Source organism: Passer montanus, unplaced genomic scaffold (genome assembly GCF_014805655.1).
Source record: "Passer montanus isolate IOZ18808 unplaced genomic scaffold, ASM1480565v1 scaffold20, whole genome shotgun sequence".
In the NCBI taxonomy this organism is placed as follows: domain Eukaryota; kingdom Metazoa; phylum Chordata; class Aves; order Passeriformes; family Passeridae; genus Passer; species Passer montanus.
In genome coordinates, this window is record NW_024366592.1 from 10,445,841 (window position 1) to 10,461,986 (window position 16,146).

The 16,146-nt window shown below is 39.2% G+C and overlaps 1 protein-coding gene across 1 annotated transcript in view; it reads right to left on the reverse strand.

The window, feature by feature from the left end:
• Positions 1-15,664, reverse strand: part of SLC13A4 (solute carrier family 13 member 4) — a 29,933-nt gene extending 14,269 nt beyond the window's left edge. The window contains exons 1-9 of the mRNA XM_039708205.1: positions 14,907-15,664; positions 9,473-9,601; positions 6,756-6,892; positions 6,369-6,550; positions 5,622-5,676; positions 3,981-4,020; positions 3,194-3,271; positions 1,716-1,906; positions 460-579 (exon numbers count right to left, since the gene is read on the reverse strand). Of these exons, the coding sequence (XP_039564139.1) occupies positions 460-579; positions 1,716-1,906; positions 3,194-3,271; positions 3,981-4,020; positions 5,622-5,676; positions 6,369-6,550; positions 6,756-6,892; positions 9,473-9,601; positions 14,907-15,071 (1,097 nt within the window). The 5' untranslated portion in view covers positions 15,072-15,664. The remainder of the gene's footprint in view (positions 1-459; positions 580-1,715; positions 1,907-3,193; positions 3,272-3,980; positions 4,021-5,621; positions 5,677-6,368; positions 6,551-6,755; positions 6,893-9,472; positions 9,602-14,906) is intronic.
• Between the last annotated feature and the right edge of the window lie 482 nt (positions 15,665-16,146).

The following is a 16,146-nucleotide window of genomic DNA, read 5'->3' on the forward strand; positions in this document are numbered from 1 at the left end:
GAGAAATATATATGGAGTCTATTTACCTTTAGTTTTAATTGGTTTTATGTTAATTTAATTGAACTGGAGGCAGATCTGAAAAGTAACTTGTTTACTTGCAGGTTTTTTTCTATTAATCTTTTAAACTGTGCTTTTCCAAAAGGACTTATAACAAGATATTTTGTCCACGAGGGAATCTTCATTGTCATAAGAGTGAAAAAAACCCCAAACCAGCTGAATGCTTAGTATGGATTTCCATCAGCAATACCTGGGCACTTCAATCTCAAGCAGCAATACTGTACACTGCTGTCTGTGCAGGGCAGCTAAACAGTGAGATTTCCCCTGGTAATTCTGGCAAGAAGGAAATTGTTCCTTAAATTTTGTCGTTTGCCAGTCAAAACTTCTTTATGAGACACGTTTGAGAGGAGCTGCAGATGCCCTGCTTTTGTAATCTGTATATCTTGAACAACTTTCACTCACTTGCAGCCCAAGAACAGCCAGTGCAGCCAGAACCAAGTCAGCACCAACATGATGAGGGAGATGGGGAAACTGAACAGAAACCAAGTTCCAAAATTCACCACTTCAGCTTTTGGGTACTGGCTGTAAATTAAAAGAGGATTCATGAGAAGTTAGAACAGTACAGAGACAGGGACCACCAACAGACATAGCTGCAAACACACCTATGGGCAAATTTATCTGTCATGGGGTGAGAGAAAAATTCCATCAGTTTGCATTTGCAAACAGCTGCATTACCTATGCAGAGTGAAACCAACAGACAAACAGTGTAGCTCTCCAAACCTTTAACATCAGATGGCCTAGGTTGTCTGGCCAGCTTCAAAAAGACTTGGAGATACCTGAAGTGAAACTCCATCCCTACTTGTGGTTTATATTAAAGCCCCTTTTAGGGTTGGCAGTCTTCAGAATTATTTCACCCAGAACCTCTTTCTATGTTTTCTCACGCGCCACACAAATATTGACTACATTCTGCTCTGCTCTGACAAAGATGTTGGTGCAGCTGTCATAAGAGCAAGATCTTGGAAAATTCTGTAAAATCCAAATCCTTGGATTAGGCATGACCTCTGAACTAAGTCTTCTGTGCTACCACCATTTAAGAGAGAGAAATGAGAGATATCAAGGCAGTAGCAGAAGATGGTCAGAATCAGATCTGAGCTTGGATGTGCTTCTGTGCATGAGAAGTGCCACCAGTCTCATGACAGAAAAACATTCATGTTTCTGACATTTAAACTTTCGTGTCTTTGAGAGCCCTGGGCCTATGATAAAGGAAATACTTTGGTGATGAGAGAGCTGCTTCTCATCTTCCCTGAAACAAATGCATAAGGCCACATATCTAAGTTGGTTGTCTGGTTTTTTTTGCACTACATGTTGAGCAGCTGTTTTTATGACATTTCTTTTGTGAGTATTTCTTTGTCTTTGCTCTATCTTCATAGCTGTAGTGTTTACTTTTCTAGAGTGCCTGCATAATTCATCGCATTTATCATGTCAAACCAAAAGAAGTTGCTGAAGAAACTTCAATGTTCACGCACTGAGGAGTTTTTACTTTGCATGAGAGAAAGACATGGACATGTAGTAACCTTCAAACATTAACTGGTAATAACGTTAGAGTAGAGGAAGAAGCAAATTTTCCTTCATGGAGAGTGTTCTTCCTAGGGCTCCTTGAGGTGGGAAATGACCCACAAGGATGATAATGATTCTCACCAAATCCCAGTGCCACTTACTTGTTGAAGTGCTCGAGGAAGATGAGGCTGGTGGAGGTGCCTATGATGGTGGTCAGCCCCCCGATGGTTGCAGCGTAGGAGATGCTCAGCGAGAGGCATTTGCAGACCATGTGGTCATGCCTGGTCTGGTACCGGTACCTGCTGCTCAGCCCGAGCTCTGAGGGCTCGGGGGGCAGGACCAGGATCTGAGCCTGTGAGGGGACATATTCACAAGCAAAGCAGGTGATCAGAACAGCAGCTTGGCTTGCTCTAATGCCAGAGTGACACGGGGCCCAGAGAAGCAACAGGTTTGTGTAAGAAAGGCCAGATTTTTCTTTACAGGGATTAATTGGGATCAGTTGTGGAAACTTGTCCCAGGGCCTAAAATGGGCTGGTCTGTGACAAAAATGTAGGATAAGCAGTAATCAGACTTCTGGCTAAGGTTTGGTCCAGCTCCATGTCTGACTGGAATATCAGTGGGATACCAAAAGCCTTTGAGGGCTGCAGGGTCAGGATGCCAACACTGAGCAGAAGGAATCCATAATCCTTGAGGCTTAGAGCAGCCACCACACAAAGGCTTGGTGAACTTTTCACACTTAAACTAGCTCAGGGCCTCTAATTAGGAATGGAGTGCTGGGGAATCTCAAAATGGAATGGAAAAGTCTGTGCAATGGGAATATGGAAGGAAAAGATGCCAGAAAATTTTGCTCCAAAAGAAGCTTTCATATCAGTCACAGGAAAATGTCTGTGTTGGTAGATGAAGTCCTTATACTGGGAAAAAATGTACAGTACCTCAAGGCACTTCTCACGCAACCTGTAATTTAAGAATGAGGAAAAAGATAGCAAGTGGTTCAGAAAGATTAGTTGCATTTACTAATTTTTCTTTTCATTTATTTTTGAACTGTGAACACAATTTCTTGTGTTGATTTTAGCCTCATCTTTCATGGACATAAACTTATGCCATTAAGACACTACAAAATTGTCATCCAAACAGCAATCTCTTCTGGGATCCCCTCAAGAGAAATAGAAATACTGGAATGGATTGATTTAATGGAGGATTTTGAGGCTGGATATTTTGGAAGACAAAAAGGAAGTGGATACTAAGAATACCTAACAAAGTGGCTGAACAGATTAATGGGCTGCTTTTTTAATTCTGAGTAGGGTTTTGTGTGCCAGGGGTTGTTATTTTGAGTTGGGCTATTTTCCAAGGAGGATTTGCAGAAACAAAGTGGCTATTACAGTCAAATAATAAAGGAAACTCGTGATCACATTACTGGATATAAAGCTAAATGAATTGTCCCAGCCATGGGGGAAGGGTTTTCTGAACACACCTGTGCTGGGTGCATCTAAATGGGAACAAGAACTGGCAAAGGGCCAAGCTGTGGCTGTGCTGAGGCAATGGAGAATGATTCCTTTCAAGGAACAAATATGAAACACTAGGGTGCAGGTGATATTCACATCTGTCTTTTGCCTCACCCCCAGGTCTAACATTTCCTTACCTGAGGTAGGTGCTGCCCATTGCTTGTAGAATTCATTGTTCCAATAGGGTTGGCTATCATGTGCACACCATTCATACTCTGCAAGGAGGAAAATGCCTTTGGATTAGCCTTTCTTGTGTTCCTAGGGGCACTTGTGAATTTGTGATGCTTTGTAAAGGTACTGGCTGGCAGTACCTTTACAGGAAAAAGAAAAAAGGCTCCAAAATTACAAGAAAATCCAACCCACTAATATCAGCTGTCAATTTTATATTGGGAAAAAAAAATTTAAACCCCCTGCTTTTTTTTTTTATTTAAAAGTGATTTTAAAGTCAAATTATAATAAGATTAGGTCTTCCTCTATCATGTTGGAGACTCTAACAGGTCCCTTGAGCCTGGGACTGATTTTGTGATATGTACAGGCTGCTGCAGCAACTTGAGAATTCTCAGCCTCAGAAGTTGGCAATACTGGAACAACAAAAGATCATATCTGAATTTGCTGGAAACCATATGGAATTGTTAGTTCTCTGACTGGATCTCAGTATCTCCAGCAAGGAGTACAACAGACTTCTACTGTTTTGTACTTCTGTTGTTGCTGTTATGGAGCTAATATTCCCGAATTGATTTGTGCAAGAGGGCTGATAAGTTAAAAACAAAGCAGGACATTCTGCAATACCTAATTTCTGCCAACAACCACCACACGTTTGAAATAAAGGGACCAGCAGTTTTTTTCAGAGCTGTGTGCATTTTGCCCTGCTGGTTCCTGCACTAGGAGACAGCATAGCACAGAACATAACACCTATGACAATACCTTTGAGTGCATCAAGGAGCTGAAGTCAGTAGTAGTAGCACTAAAAACAAAGAAAGAAAATATGCTTTAAAAATGCCTGTTCATCCAGCTTCTGCAAGAAGCACACATCATGGGTAGGATGGGCAACATCTGCAGGAGAACTAGTGCCTACTGAAATGCTGAATACCACTTACTACAACCTCTTATGTGGGCTCTTGGCCAAAAATAAGTAATTATTAATTTCATAGCTCAATCTCTATCTGTGTAAGTGGAGTTCTACCTCCATGCAAGAAAAAATTATTTTCTTGGTAGTATTTAATGCATTCTAGGACAAGACTTCATTCTCTGTGGAGTGAATCACCAGGCAATCCAGCACCTTTGCTGTCTGTTCTAGTCAAGTTCTTCCTCTGCTAACTTTTCCAATGCCATTTCTGACTACCTACGTGTACCACATCAAAGCCTTCCATAAAAACTGCCCTGTGTGGCATGTGGATCATGCAAACAATCCACTGAACTCATTTCCAGAAGATGTACTACTTTTCCTTCTGAATTCAAAGCTCTTTTTCAAGTAATCCTATTTTAATAATAGTTCTGTTTGAAAAATCCCACATATACTCTTCAATAAGGGTTAAAGGGATTAATGGCACAATGCCAACCTGAAGATTTGATTCTATATTGCATAGAAAATATGGCTGGGATAAAAAGAGATAACAGAGGGAATACTGGAGAAACCAAATAGTCTCTAGATTAATAAGAAAACTGTTTAAATCTTGCCAGTTAATTTAAAGTCATCAACCTGTTTATAATAAAACTGTGTATAATAAACTTAAATAAACTTGTTTCTCTTTTATTTTGAGCAGTTTCAAACAATACAGAAGGAGCTCAAAAAGGGACTGTGCAATTTCGTTCCTGCAGTTCATAAGATGCTCCTCAGTATTGGCCTATAATACATTTTTGGAATATTAGATTTGTATACTGTCTTGTATGTCTTGACTTGATGCCTTGATGTCTTGAATAGATAATTTGACAAAGAAATTATTCCTTTACTTGATTTATCTTTTCCCCTCTAGATTCTTCCCCAAATAGAAACTACTGGTGTTTCAAATCTCTGAAGAAATTAGTCTATATTTAAAGAAATCTTCTACAAATTTTGTAAGGGAGGAGGTGTGGTTTTTTGTGGGTTCTCCCTCCCCCCATGTCGCCCTGCCCTCCACTCTCATCTCTCTTGAATGCAGGCAGTTCAGACTTTCTTCAGAAATGCTCTGTAAGTGACGTCCCTCTGGATATGTCCTGTACAGCCCATGCTGTAATTGGATCCTCTGCATCACCGTTCCTTCAGGGGAACAGGATAAAACCTGTGGACAGCACTTTCTTATACAGCACAAACTCAGATTTCAAAAGAGCTTTCAAACCCCTTGAAATATTTTCCTTCTCCCTAAAATATCCATAGTTTTAAGAAATAAATGAATACTGCAAAGTTTTAGTGAGATCCAGACCATTGCATTCATTGCATTAATCATGTAAGCCTTCCTTGTCAGTCACATGTGACACATTCACTTGTAAGGTTTTGCTTGCCCTTCCTGGCCCTGCTCCTGGGTTCATCTCATTGCAACCTGTGTAGGGCTCAAATGTCCAGTCCTGGTGTACAGGGTTCATTCTTACTCCTCATTGATGAAGATAAGCTCCAGTGAAGCTTGGCCGTGCTTTTCACCGAGACCTGCAACAGAGGAACAGAGAGCAGCCCGTGGGGTAAGAACTGAGCTGAGCCCCTGGCTCACACCACTGCACCTGGAGGAGCTGCTGCAAACAAAAGCTTGTCCAAACACTCTCAGGTGTTCCCTTGATGTGGGATTTTATTATTTTGCATTGCACTGATCATGTGCATCTGGCAATTAAAAGACTATGATACATACATGTAATAGACAAGGTTGGATGAAATAATTTTCAGCCTGGAAACTGTAAAGTTAGACAAAAGAGAGATTCTTTTCTTCCTAAGCCTTCTTCTTCTGGGAAGGAATGAACAAAATAAACCTTAGAGCTCTTATCAATTTTTTATTATGGGATTGTCAAGAGAAAACCTCTAAGCCTCTTCTAAATTTCCTGGACTTTATTCCCAAAGGTTTCCTTCCAACCCTGTAAAATCCTATGACCAAGAGTTTATGACACACAGCTACAGCAGATGCCCTGATTCAGTATAAATAGTTTCCCAACTCCTATTCTTCCATCTCTTCTAAAATTTCCTTTAATTTTTTGAAGGGAATATCAGAGTACAAAAAGGAAGAGTACATATCAGTGGTTTTGGCAGTGTAAATCAGATCTGACTTTGATAGAGTTTCAATAATATGTATCAACAAGTCTGGTCACTGACAAACAAATGAGAAAAGAGTGAATGCCAATACTGACAAATACCTATTGGCTTGTTTTCTTCAGCAATGGTGCTGCCTGCAGCCGTGATGACCTCGCACTCCTCCTCAGCATTCACCAGCTCCTGGAGCACTGCCTCCACGATTGGCATCACCATGGCTGTGGTGGAGGTGTTGGAGAGCCACATGGAGAGCACCGTGGTGCAGCACATAAAGCAAAGGAGCAACCTGGAGTGCAGCATGGGGAAACACGGGGAGTCAGATGTGACAGAAAAGGAGAGGAATATTTGTAAGCAGTCAGACTCTGAAAGGAAAGATGGGTATGAAAAATGTCCCAAACCAAGGCAGATTTTGCCCATGGATGGGAAGATCGGAGTGGTTTCAAGCTGCTGCTCTCAGCCTCAGACTACCCCGAAGCCAAAGGTTCACTCACATGCCTGGCTTGGCTCCAGCCATCATCACCATGCGCAGGGCAATTCGCTTGTGGAGATTCCACTTTTCTACAGAAGCTGCCACACAAATCACACCCATGAGGAGCAAAGTTGTGTTCTTGAAATATTCAGCAGCCACCTGCATTAAGGGCCAGGGAGAAGCAGCCAGTTAAAAAAGCAGTAAATACCCTGCACAGAAAGCATGCTGAATGAGAAGAAATATCACATAGTGCATTTTTTCTCCCTCAAGTAAGAGTGACAGGGAGCTGGAGAAAACAAAGAATTCATAAATCAAAATATTCTCTTTAATCTCTGTCTTGTTGTGTTTACAAATAAGGCTCTATCTCCTACTGTTTATAGGCTTCTGAGTTTTGAAGAGATCAAGAGAATTGTTTTATTTGCGAGCAGGATGCTCAGTGCCTGCAGTCAGTCATACTCAGCTAGGCTCAGATGGAAACAAGCACAGACAAAAGTGCACTGAAGGCAGCTTATTCATGTGCTTCATCTGCTTTTTCATCCTGGAGGTTTTATTGTCTATCTTGCCTATATTTATTCTGTCTTTTGGGAAAAATGTGGCATCCCTAGAACTTCCTGCATCACAATAAAAGTCCTTTGGGACTTGCTCTTTGAATGCAATAAAAAGGGGCTGGTATATTGCTGCAGTGATCCACAAATCCTGTGTCAAAACTTGTCACCTTGGAAATCCACTTCCATTTTATCAGGAAAAGAGGGAAAAGTTTCAAGAATGAGAACTTTAATTGAAAGACAATGAACACAAACCATCACTGACTCAGGAAAATATTCAGACACCACCTCCAAAGCAGGAATTGTGGTTGTGGGTCTTGCTAAAATATGAGAAGATATTTTGTGAAGCAACTGCAAAAATGACGGATTAAGCAAACCATAAAATTCTTACTCAAACATACACACATAATTCTGTAAAAAAAACAAAATGGGAGGGAGAAAATAACAGTTACAAAGAGATGCTTGGGGTCTAGCAAAATTTTTCATTTCATTTTGATGCAATCCTTCCTAGGCTGTTGTTGGAATATTTTTTAAAAAAATGTCATTTCTTCAGTTGAAAACTAGTTCTCTAATTAAATGTAGGTGCCAGCATTTTAAAACAATTAAGATCAGAGGAAAGAATAATTTTTCCATTGTCCTCAGTTATACTGATGCTCCTCCATAAAATGCAAGAATGACAATAATGTTATTTCGTGAAATTTGCAACAAGTTATATATTTAATGACATTTATTTAATAAATCCCTATGGTGACTAAATAGACTTGGCCATCATAATTGTGTGCCAGAACTTTTAAATATCACCTTTTTGGCTTTCTTCCACTGGTTTCTTTCTCATTAACTTTCTTTATTTTCCTGCTACCTTTTCAAAAAATAATGAGGTGAATGAAGGAAATCAATCAAAGCAGCAGCATGAAGAATCTGGGGTTTTTTCTCCTTTATTCCTTTCAAAGCCATTTTGGAGAAATAAGTGAATGCTAATAGTCTCATTAATACCAACAAACATATATATGACACACTGGTTCATACTCTTAAGCCCCTGTGCGTAATTTGTAGCTTAAATAGCTTAAATAGTAGTAATTTGCTAGGCAAGAGTCAATCCAGAACAGAAGATTGGAAATAATGCTTCAGAGTTGTTTATTTTTGAATGCAGGGATTTATTTCTGTTCCTAAAGCAAATAATACATTCTTTGCAGTAGTCTTACTGTCACTTTATTTGCTATTGGTTGAATTTCTCTCAGGCTGACATTAAATTTCCTTCTCCAATGTGGTGCCAAATTTTTAATGAAAATGCCCAACTACTTTACCTTTATATTAGGAAAAAAAGATTGTGAAAATACTGAATTGTGTTGGTATGAAAATGTATCTCATTTTATTGCAAAACTTGGGGGAATAAGCAGTCATTAAACTCTCAGCTCATGCTTGTTTCTATCCATTTATGGGTATTCTCAGTGCTAGACTGTGAGAGAAATCCAACAATTTTTTGTTTGCTACATATTCCTCTGCATTCTTATCCGCATTACTCATCCTTAAATCAAATGTGCTGTCCCTTCACCCCCCAAAAAGAGATAGGAAAAGGCAGGGGGATAAAGTAGCAGAGACAATAAAAGAAATTCTGGGCATATATTGAAACAAATTAACATTCTAAAAAACCTCAAGTAAGCAAATTCAGAATTGATCATAGAGACTTTTCTGTACAATTACTCCGTTTCCTGAGAACTTATGGTTACAGTGCAGCAGAAGGTTACAGCTTTGAAAAAAGGCTAGACATTCACCTGGATAACAAAATTATCTAGTTTTTTCCAGTAAATGGTAATTTGTTTTAGCATATGTAGCCTCTTGCCTTATATGGCATCCACAATAAATAAAATTGGAAGGAAACTTGACAGTGTATCCTATGGGTGCTGTTCCCATGGATTTGAGGAGGGCAGAGTTGGGATCCTTTGGTGCAATAGGTAATTGTTGGTGATGCAGGAGCTGAAAGGATGAACACCTCTCCTGGCTATTGTAGCCTATCTTATATCCTGTATCTATTTTCAGATGAAGAAGGGGCTGGTGGGAGCCAGTTACACATTACAGGATGTACACTTCTGCCTCCCATACCTCCAAGTCTTTGCTGCTGCACAAAGATCAGCCTCGTTCAGATAATTATCTGAGACCAAGAACATTAAATGATAAAAACACACAACGGTCTGACCTCGCTGGACTTCATGACCCCAAAGAGAGGGTACAGGAAAGCAGGAACCAAGGCTGCTGCTCCAAGAGGCACTGCTTCAGAGACCCAGTACACAGCTGTCACGATGAGCACGTAGGCACATGAGGCTTCCTGCAGGGACAAGCACAGGATGAGTGTCACTGCCCCACCAGGTACTGTGGGGAGCCCTGGGAACTCACCCATAGGATTCCTCAGACTGTGAGTGCCTGGGTTTAAAACAAAACAAAACAAAACAAAAAAGAACCTCCAAAGGTGCAGCTGTTTAGGTGTGAAATCTTGGCTACCTTCTGAAAGGAGAGGGTCAGAAGATGATGCTAATGGAAGTTTTCACACATAATCCAAGGAAAAGTATTGGGATAAGCCCCTTTATCAGCAAAATAATGGCTTAATGGCTTCAAGTGCATTTGCAAATTAATTTGATTTCATAATCAAATATTTACCAAGCATTCAATCATGACTCCTCAGATTAGACTTGCATAATCATGGAAATTCAATCATGACTCCTCAGATTAGACTTGTTGGCCTGTTATGTCAACATCTTTTTCTCTTCAGTCCTGGACAAAGACAGGAACTGTTAGTTTTCAGGACCAGATGAGAGCATTCATATTTGCTATAAAACTGCCTTGTAGTTATTTCGGAAAATGCTCTGAAAACTTGGGTTAGAGTTTTTTGTTGTTTTTTCAGTTTGTTGGGGTTTTTTTAAGCAATGCGCAAACACATTTGTTAGCTGATTTTATTTGCTCAGGTAACTTCTACAGACCTTTGGAAGAAGACCACAGGCCTGTGGGGTTGGAGGCAATGGGTGAATGGAGCTAATCAAACAAATTTGCTGCTGTCCAAGGTTCTGGTTGCAAAAGGCATGAGAGCATCATGGTGAGCAGTCATGGGGAGCCGGGATATGATAGAGAAAAGTGCGATCTGCTGAATATTCTAACAGGAAAACACAGCCAGTGAATGGAAGTATTCTGGTCCATTTCTTTAGAAATATCTTTATTTATGGCTCTCAAATTTGATGGATGGATTTCTCCTTATGCTCAGTTTCTTATACTTAGCATTAGTTTCTGTACTTAGAGACCTGCGGATGTCTGCTGGTGATAATTACAGAATCTATCCTCAAGAAAAGGTTTCTCCTTTTCTTTCCCTTTCTCAAATGTGAAGCCAAGTCCTGTACTTGCCTTAACGTGCTGCTATATGGCAGTTAGTAGGTCTGCACTGATTTACTCCAGCTGTAAATTTATCTGTTCTTCATTATGCACCAGATACTCCATATGAACTTATCAAGCCATATGGAGTCACAGCTCACAAATGGCTATGGTTTAGAAAATTCACTGTTCACAAATGCTACTTGAGTCTCCTAAAATATAATTTTATATATTATTAATACCATCCTGGCTGGATGACCTCTAAATAAAGCAGTTTTCAAGAGGTCTCACAAGCAATTCTCACAGATCCTTGTGCAAATCAAAGAGCATGTTTTACATTTCATTGTTTTCAATCAGTTTTGTGAACAAGGTGGTAAAGGCTAGTGAAATTATACAGGGATATGGGTTCAATGGAATTAATCAAAAGTTTGTATTTAAATTCATCTTTATAGATGTCATTTTTACATTACCTCCAAAAAAGCCACAATTCGATGTTCATCTCTTTTTTTTGCAGTACAGCTTATAGTAACAACAGGCATAACACAGTCCAGAGAGGAAGTTAAGATAGATTCATATGTACTATTTCCTTTACTTGTGCAAGAATTATAGCCAAAGTTACTCAGAAGCTTGGATTTAAATTAGCTGCCAGATCTTGCTCTGACTCCTGTTTCGGAATAGTGTAACATTAAATGATTATAATTCAACAAAGCCAGGGCAAGTTTATATTGGGTATTGGGGAAAATGTCTTCAGTGGTAGGGTGAAATTTAGCTCTGAATTAACTGACTTGCTGTTCAGTCACGTTTAACTACATTATACCTCAAGGTTAATATTCCACAGAGAGCAGAGCAAGTGACCTAGTGACTCCGACATATTTTTAATTTTTTACTCATTAGCTTCTGCTAATGTTTGCATGGGCTCTGTATCAGATTCAGCAGTTGTCTGAGGAGAAGAACAACTTCTAATTAAAGAAGAATCAATTATTTTTTATTTTAGAGCAGTCCAGATGTAAGATCCAAGGGTTATCCAAAACATTTTCTCAGTCCAAAAATGTACTTTTTTTCTAATTTCTTTGAGCAATTATGTAATTTTTTATTACTCCTCTGTGCTTGGCAAAATAAGTAGGCTGGTAGTGAAAATGGAATAGGATAGAAGGAATTTTCATCTCTACCAATACCTTACTGGGATGGGCACTAAGTCTTTGTGTTTCCTATAACTAGGCTGTAATCATTTTACAAAAGAAAAAACCCAAATAAATTGCATTTTTAAATGGTACAGAACTGTAAGCAAGTACTGGGAAAGCCAAGCTTGCTAATCTCCACTAAAAACTTAATCGGCTTGTCTGGCAACTTTATTTATTTTCTTAGTTGGTTTCCAAGAGAAACCATATTAATCTCTTCTATTTAATTGAACTGAGTTTATATATTTAATTAATGGTTACCAAAGCTACTAAGAATTACACTGAAGTAGTGGCAGTGTTATTTTAACTGTTTCCTCACTTACTGATTTACAGCTGAAAAATTCTGTTAAACCCACCTCAGAGCTTGAAGCAGAGAATAGGAAAACATGTGATGGCTGGAGGAACTATCATCTAATTATCTGTTTTCAGTCAATCCCTTAGGTTAAAAGAAGAGCTGAAAGGAAGGCATGGCTAAAAACACCACACTAAGGGTCATGCATAAAACTTCTGTAAGTAAAATATCCAAGGATCTCAGCATGATTAAAAGGAAGAATAAATTCTATGTTAGAAATTTGCCCACTTATTTGCCCATTGCATATCTTGCATGCAGACATGTCAAAGAAGTTATTCCAGAGACATGCAGACTCTGGAATAACTTCTTTGATTTTATGGGATCATGCTGAAATTCCATCCTTCAGTTTGTGTAAATAAAACCAAAGGTAAATGAAAATGTGTGAACTGTGGCTCTTCAGAGCATGTTCTGTGATTTAGGGTCCATTCTGCTGATTTCGCATATCAAGATGCCAACATCCCCTGATACTACATTCTCACAGCGCTGCCAACAGGTGACTTTCAGGAGTCATCCAAATGTCCTTGACTGGGTGCAGTGTGGCCACAGCAACAGTGGTCACAGCTGACTGAAATCGAGAGGCATGGCATGCCTTGTGATATCTCTGGCTTTATGACCAAAAAAAAAAAAAATGGATAAAGATTACAAAAAAGAAGTAAAAATGCTCACATGTCACTGTAAACAATGAAGGAAATAAGGACAGAATGAAAAAGACCCTCGGGTTGTAAAGTGCACATTTTTTTTTGACCTGAAAGGCATTTATGTATGTCTAAACACATGGTGCAAGCTCAGTCATAACTCCAGAAAGGGAAAAATAATTTGAGCAATTTTTCTCAAAGTCATTCTTCACCCAACCATTGCTTTTCACAAAACAATATAAAAGAAGCTGTGGACTTTATTCCCATTAGTAGCATCTGCCAGCAATTCTGAGTCCTTGTGCTCCCTTTGATCTCTCTTGCCACTACACATGTAATGCTCTTTTGATGTTTCCAGAGATGTGCTGGTATCATCAAAGAAACTGCAAGCTGATTCCCTGCAAAAATGCAAATATAAATGACCTGGCAATTTCAATCTCTATAAAAAAGACCAAAAACCCGAATATAATTGCAAAAATACAAGCATGTGAGCAGGCATCAGATTTAATATTCATATTTAAAAAGTAATCATAGTCAATGGGTCGTAACAAAGTAAAATCTACACAAAAGCATTTTACTGTCAGCTGAGTTTAAATGGTGTAGATATTTTTTTAATAGCACTATAAACATTTGTGCAGCTCTTGGTCAGATTGCCAGCTGTACTTTACCCTCTGTGATCACTCACATATATACAAAGTGGATGTAAATCTCCACTGGATGGATTTTCACACCACTTTTCAGAAAAGCAGCACCACGAGGTGCAGAGTAACAGTGCAGAGGAGCTTGTACTGTACAATAGCAATTCTTGCAGCAATCCTGTAAGTGAACTCCTGCTTCAGCAGCCATAAAGGGCTCTACAATCCCCTTGGCTGAGCATGCCAGGGAGCATCTCTTTTCATGTCACCCTTCCAGTGACATCAGGGGAGATTAAACCCCTCTGTAGAACAAGTCTCTGTGAAAGGGCGAGCCTTTCTGTTCCCTGAAGAGCACAATTGTCTGTTATTCATTCCCTCTCTTGAGATAAAAGAGATGAAAAAGCACTGCAAGAGATCAGCCAAGATATATTGAAGTTCAAAGCAGGAAAAGTCAAAGTGCAACATACAGTTCAGTGGTGCAGGAACATTTCCTTTCTATGAATTCTGGTTTATTTTCCAAACAAAATGTTACTGTTTTGTTTTTTAAATCAGCTATGCAATTTCTAATCCTTTGCATTTCTACTGGGTAAGGAACTAGTATTCATAAAACCCCTGATACTTTAAGGAAGAATGAATCTTCAGCAGGGTAGAAGATGGAATGGATATTGCTGCACTTTTTGGACAGATTTATGTCTAGGTCTATGGGCAAGGACAAAATGCATATTTTTAATACATTGCAGATTTTGATAAGTTAAACATCACCACCTGTCTAAGGCAGAAAAACATTGCTATTTTATGGGTTAAAACTGCAGAGATGTGCAAAGAGAAGACTTTACCATGTAGACAAGGCATCCAATATCTCCAAAGCAGTGTCAGGAACACAGCTGCACTCACTCCTTTCCCTGGTCTGTGTGTTAAGCACAGGATATTCCTCCTTTGCATTGCTGTGTATGCCAGTGTCAGAGCTGCAGTGTTCCAGCAGAGGTACCTACACCTGCTCTGGAGCAGCCAGGGCCATGCATTTGTCACCCAGCCCCAGCTCCTGAGTTGCTGTCTTTATAAACCCACCCTAAATTGAAAGTCCCTCCATACATACTTATAACTAAAAAACTAAAGACTCTATAAGCATACCTTTTAAAGACCTCTCCTTAAAAAAAATATCATGGATGTGTTTGTTCTGTTCCCCCTTCCACACAATATTATTTTAGAAAGAGATCCAACACTTCTGCTTTAAAGCAGTGCTTTTCTAGCTTCACCTGACTCTTCAGCTCTGCTTGTGACATGACTCAAGGTAGCTCTAGCTCTTAGTGATGATTTATCAGTGACCCTGACAGTCCTTCAAATGTGAGTCTTTAATTCTTCTAATATCTGCACTTCTTGACATCTTTGTCTTTCTTTTTGCACGCTGCAAACTTAATCAGCAGGACTACCTGCCGCACTCAGAGGTTTGTTAAAAAGAAAATGAAAATGTACTTACACTGCTGGGGTATATAAGTGGCAGAGGAAGCAGCAGAAGTGGAATGAGGACAACAAGCAAGAGATTTCTGGATCGGAGAATCTCCTTCATCACTGCCATGCTCCTTCTGGTGGTTTTCTTCTCCTTCAGATTCTTCTCTGGTTCCTCAGATATTCCAATTTTCATGCCACGTTTTCCTTCACCTGTGGCTGGATTTCCCCCCAAAAAATTCTCACAACCTCATCTCCGATCCCTACAGCCACCAAAAATATCTTTCTTACTTTATTTATTCTTCAATCTGTTGTTTTGAAAAGGTTTTTAAATTAAAAATACATTCCATTTAGGTAGGGCTCACCAGCACATCTGAATTATTATCACACCATAACATGCAGAGGTTTGCAAGTTGGAGCATAGTGATCTTTTGACAAATTTTGTTTTTCATTCAGACTCACAGTCGTAGACGTGTTGTATCCTTATTCCCATGTTTTATAAAGATTTTTTCTTGCATCATCTAGTGGTGTTATTTCCTTTTTCATAAACCAGGCAAGATTTGTTTTGAGCGGCTGAAAGTTTCAAATACAGTTTGATAGTCTGAAAGTTTCAAATACAGTTTCTTTTCTGCTGGAAGATTACTAAACAAAATAATTTATTTTCCAATGCATAGAAGTAAATTTTCTGGTACTTCTTTAAAGAAAATACCAAATTCCCCCTCCATTTGCAGATCCTTCAGATTTTATTTCTTTGCTTCTATTTTGTATCTACCTTTACCCTACTTTTGCCCTGAGCTTGGAACTCACAGGGGAGTAATTCCAACATGGATTATACTTGATCTCAAGACAAAAATTTGTTAAAAAGCTACAGGCAACTCTAATTCACCAATGAGGACTACAGAAGGTAGAAGTTGCTCCACCCATTGTCCCAAACCCAGTCAGAACATTTGAAAAAATCAACAGCCTCCTGACATTCCCACAAATATATAAAAAGACCTTTTTTAGGCTGCTGAACAGTTTGTTATTGTTGCAGGGTCCCTGTACTGATGATAAATAAATAATCGTTGTTTTCTGAACAGTATCTTTTGTCTTCGTGTTTCTTCCATCACAACCCTTGGATGTCACTAATTCAGAAAGCATGGGCTGATCTCAGTACTGACTCCTCTGCCTTGAGTAACCATAGGGTTCCAAATCAAATTGAGAATTTTTAGACTTTCTACTATTGTCTTCTAGGGGAAAAAGCATTTTTCCAACTCTTCTGTTATTAATGC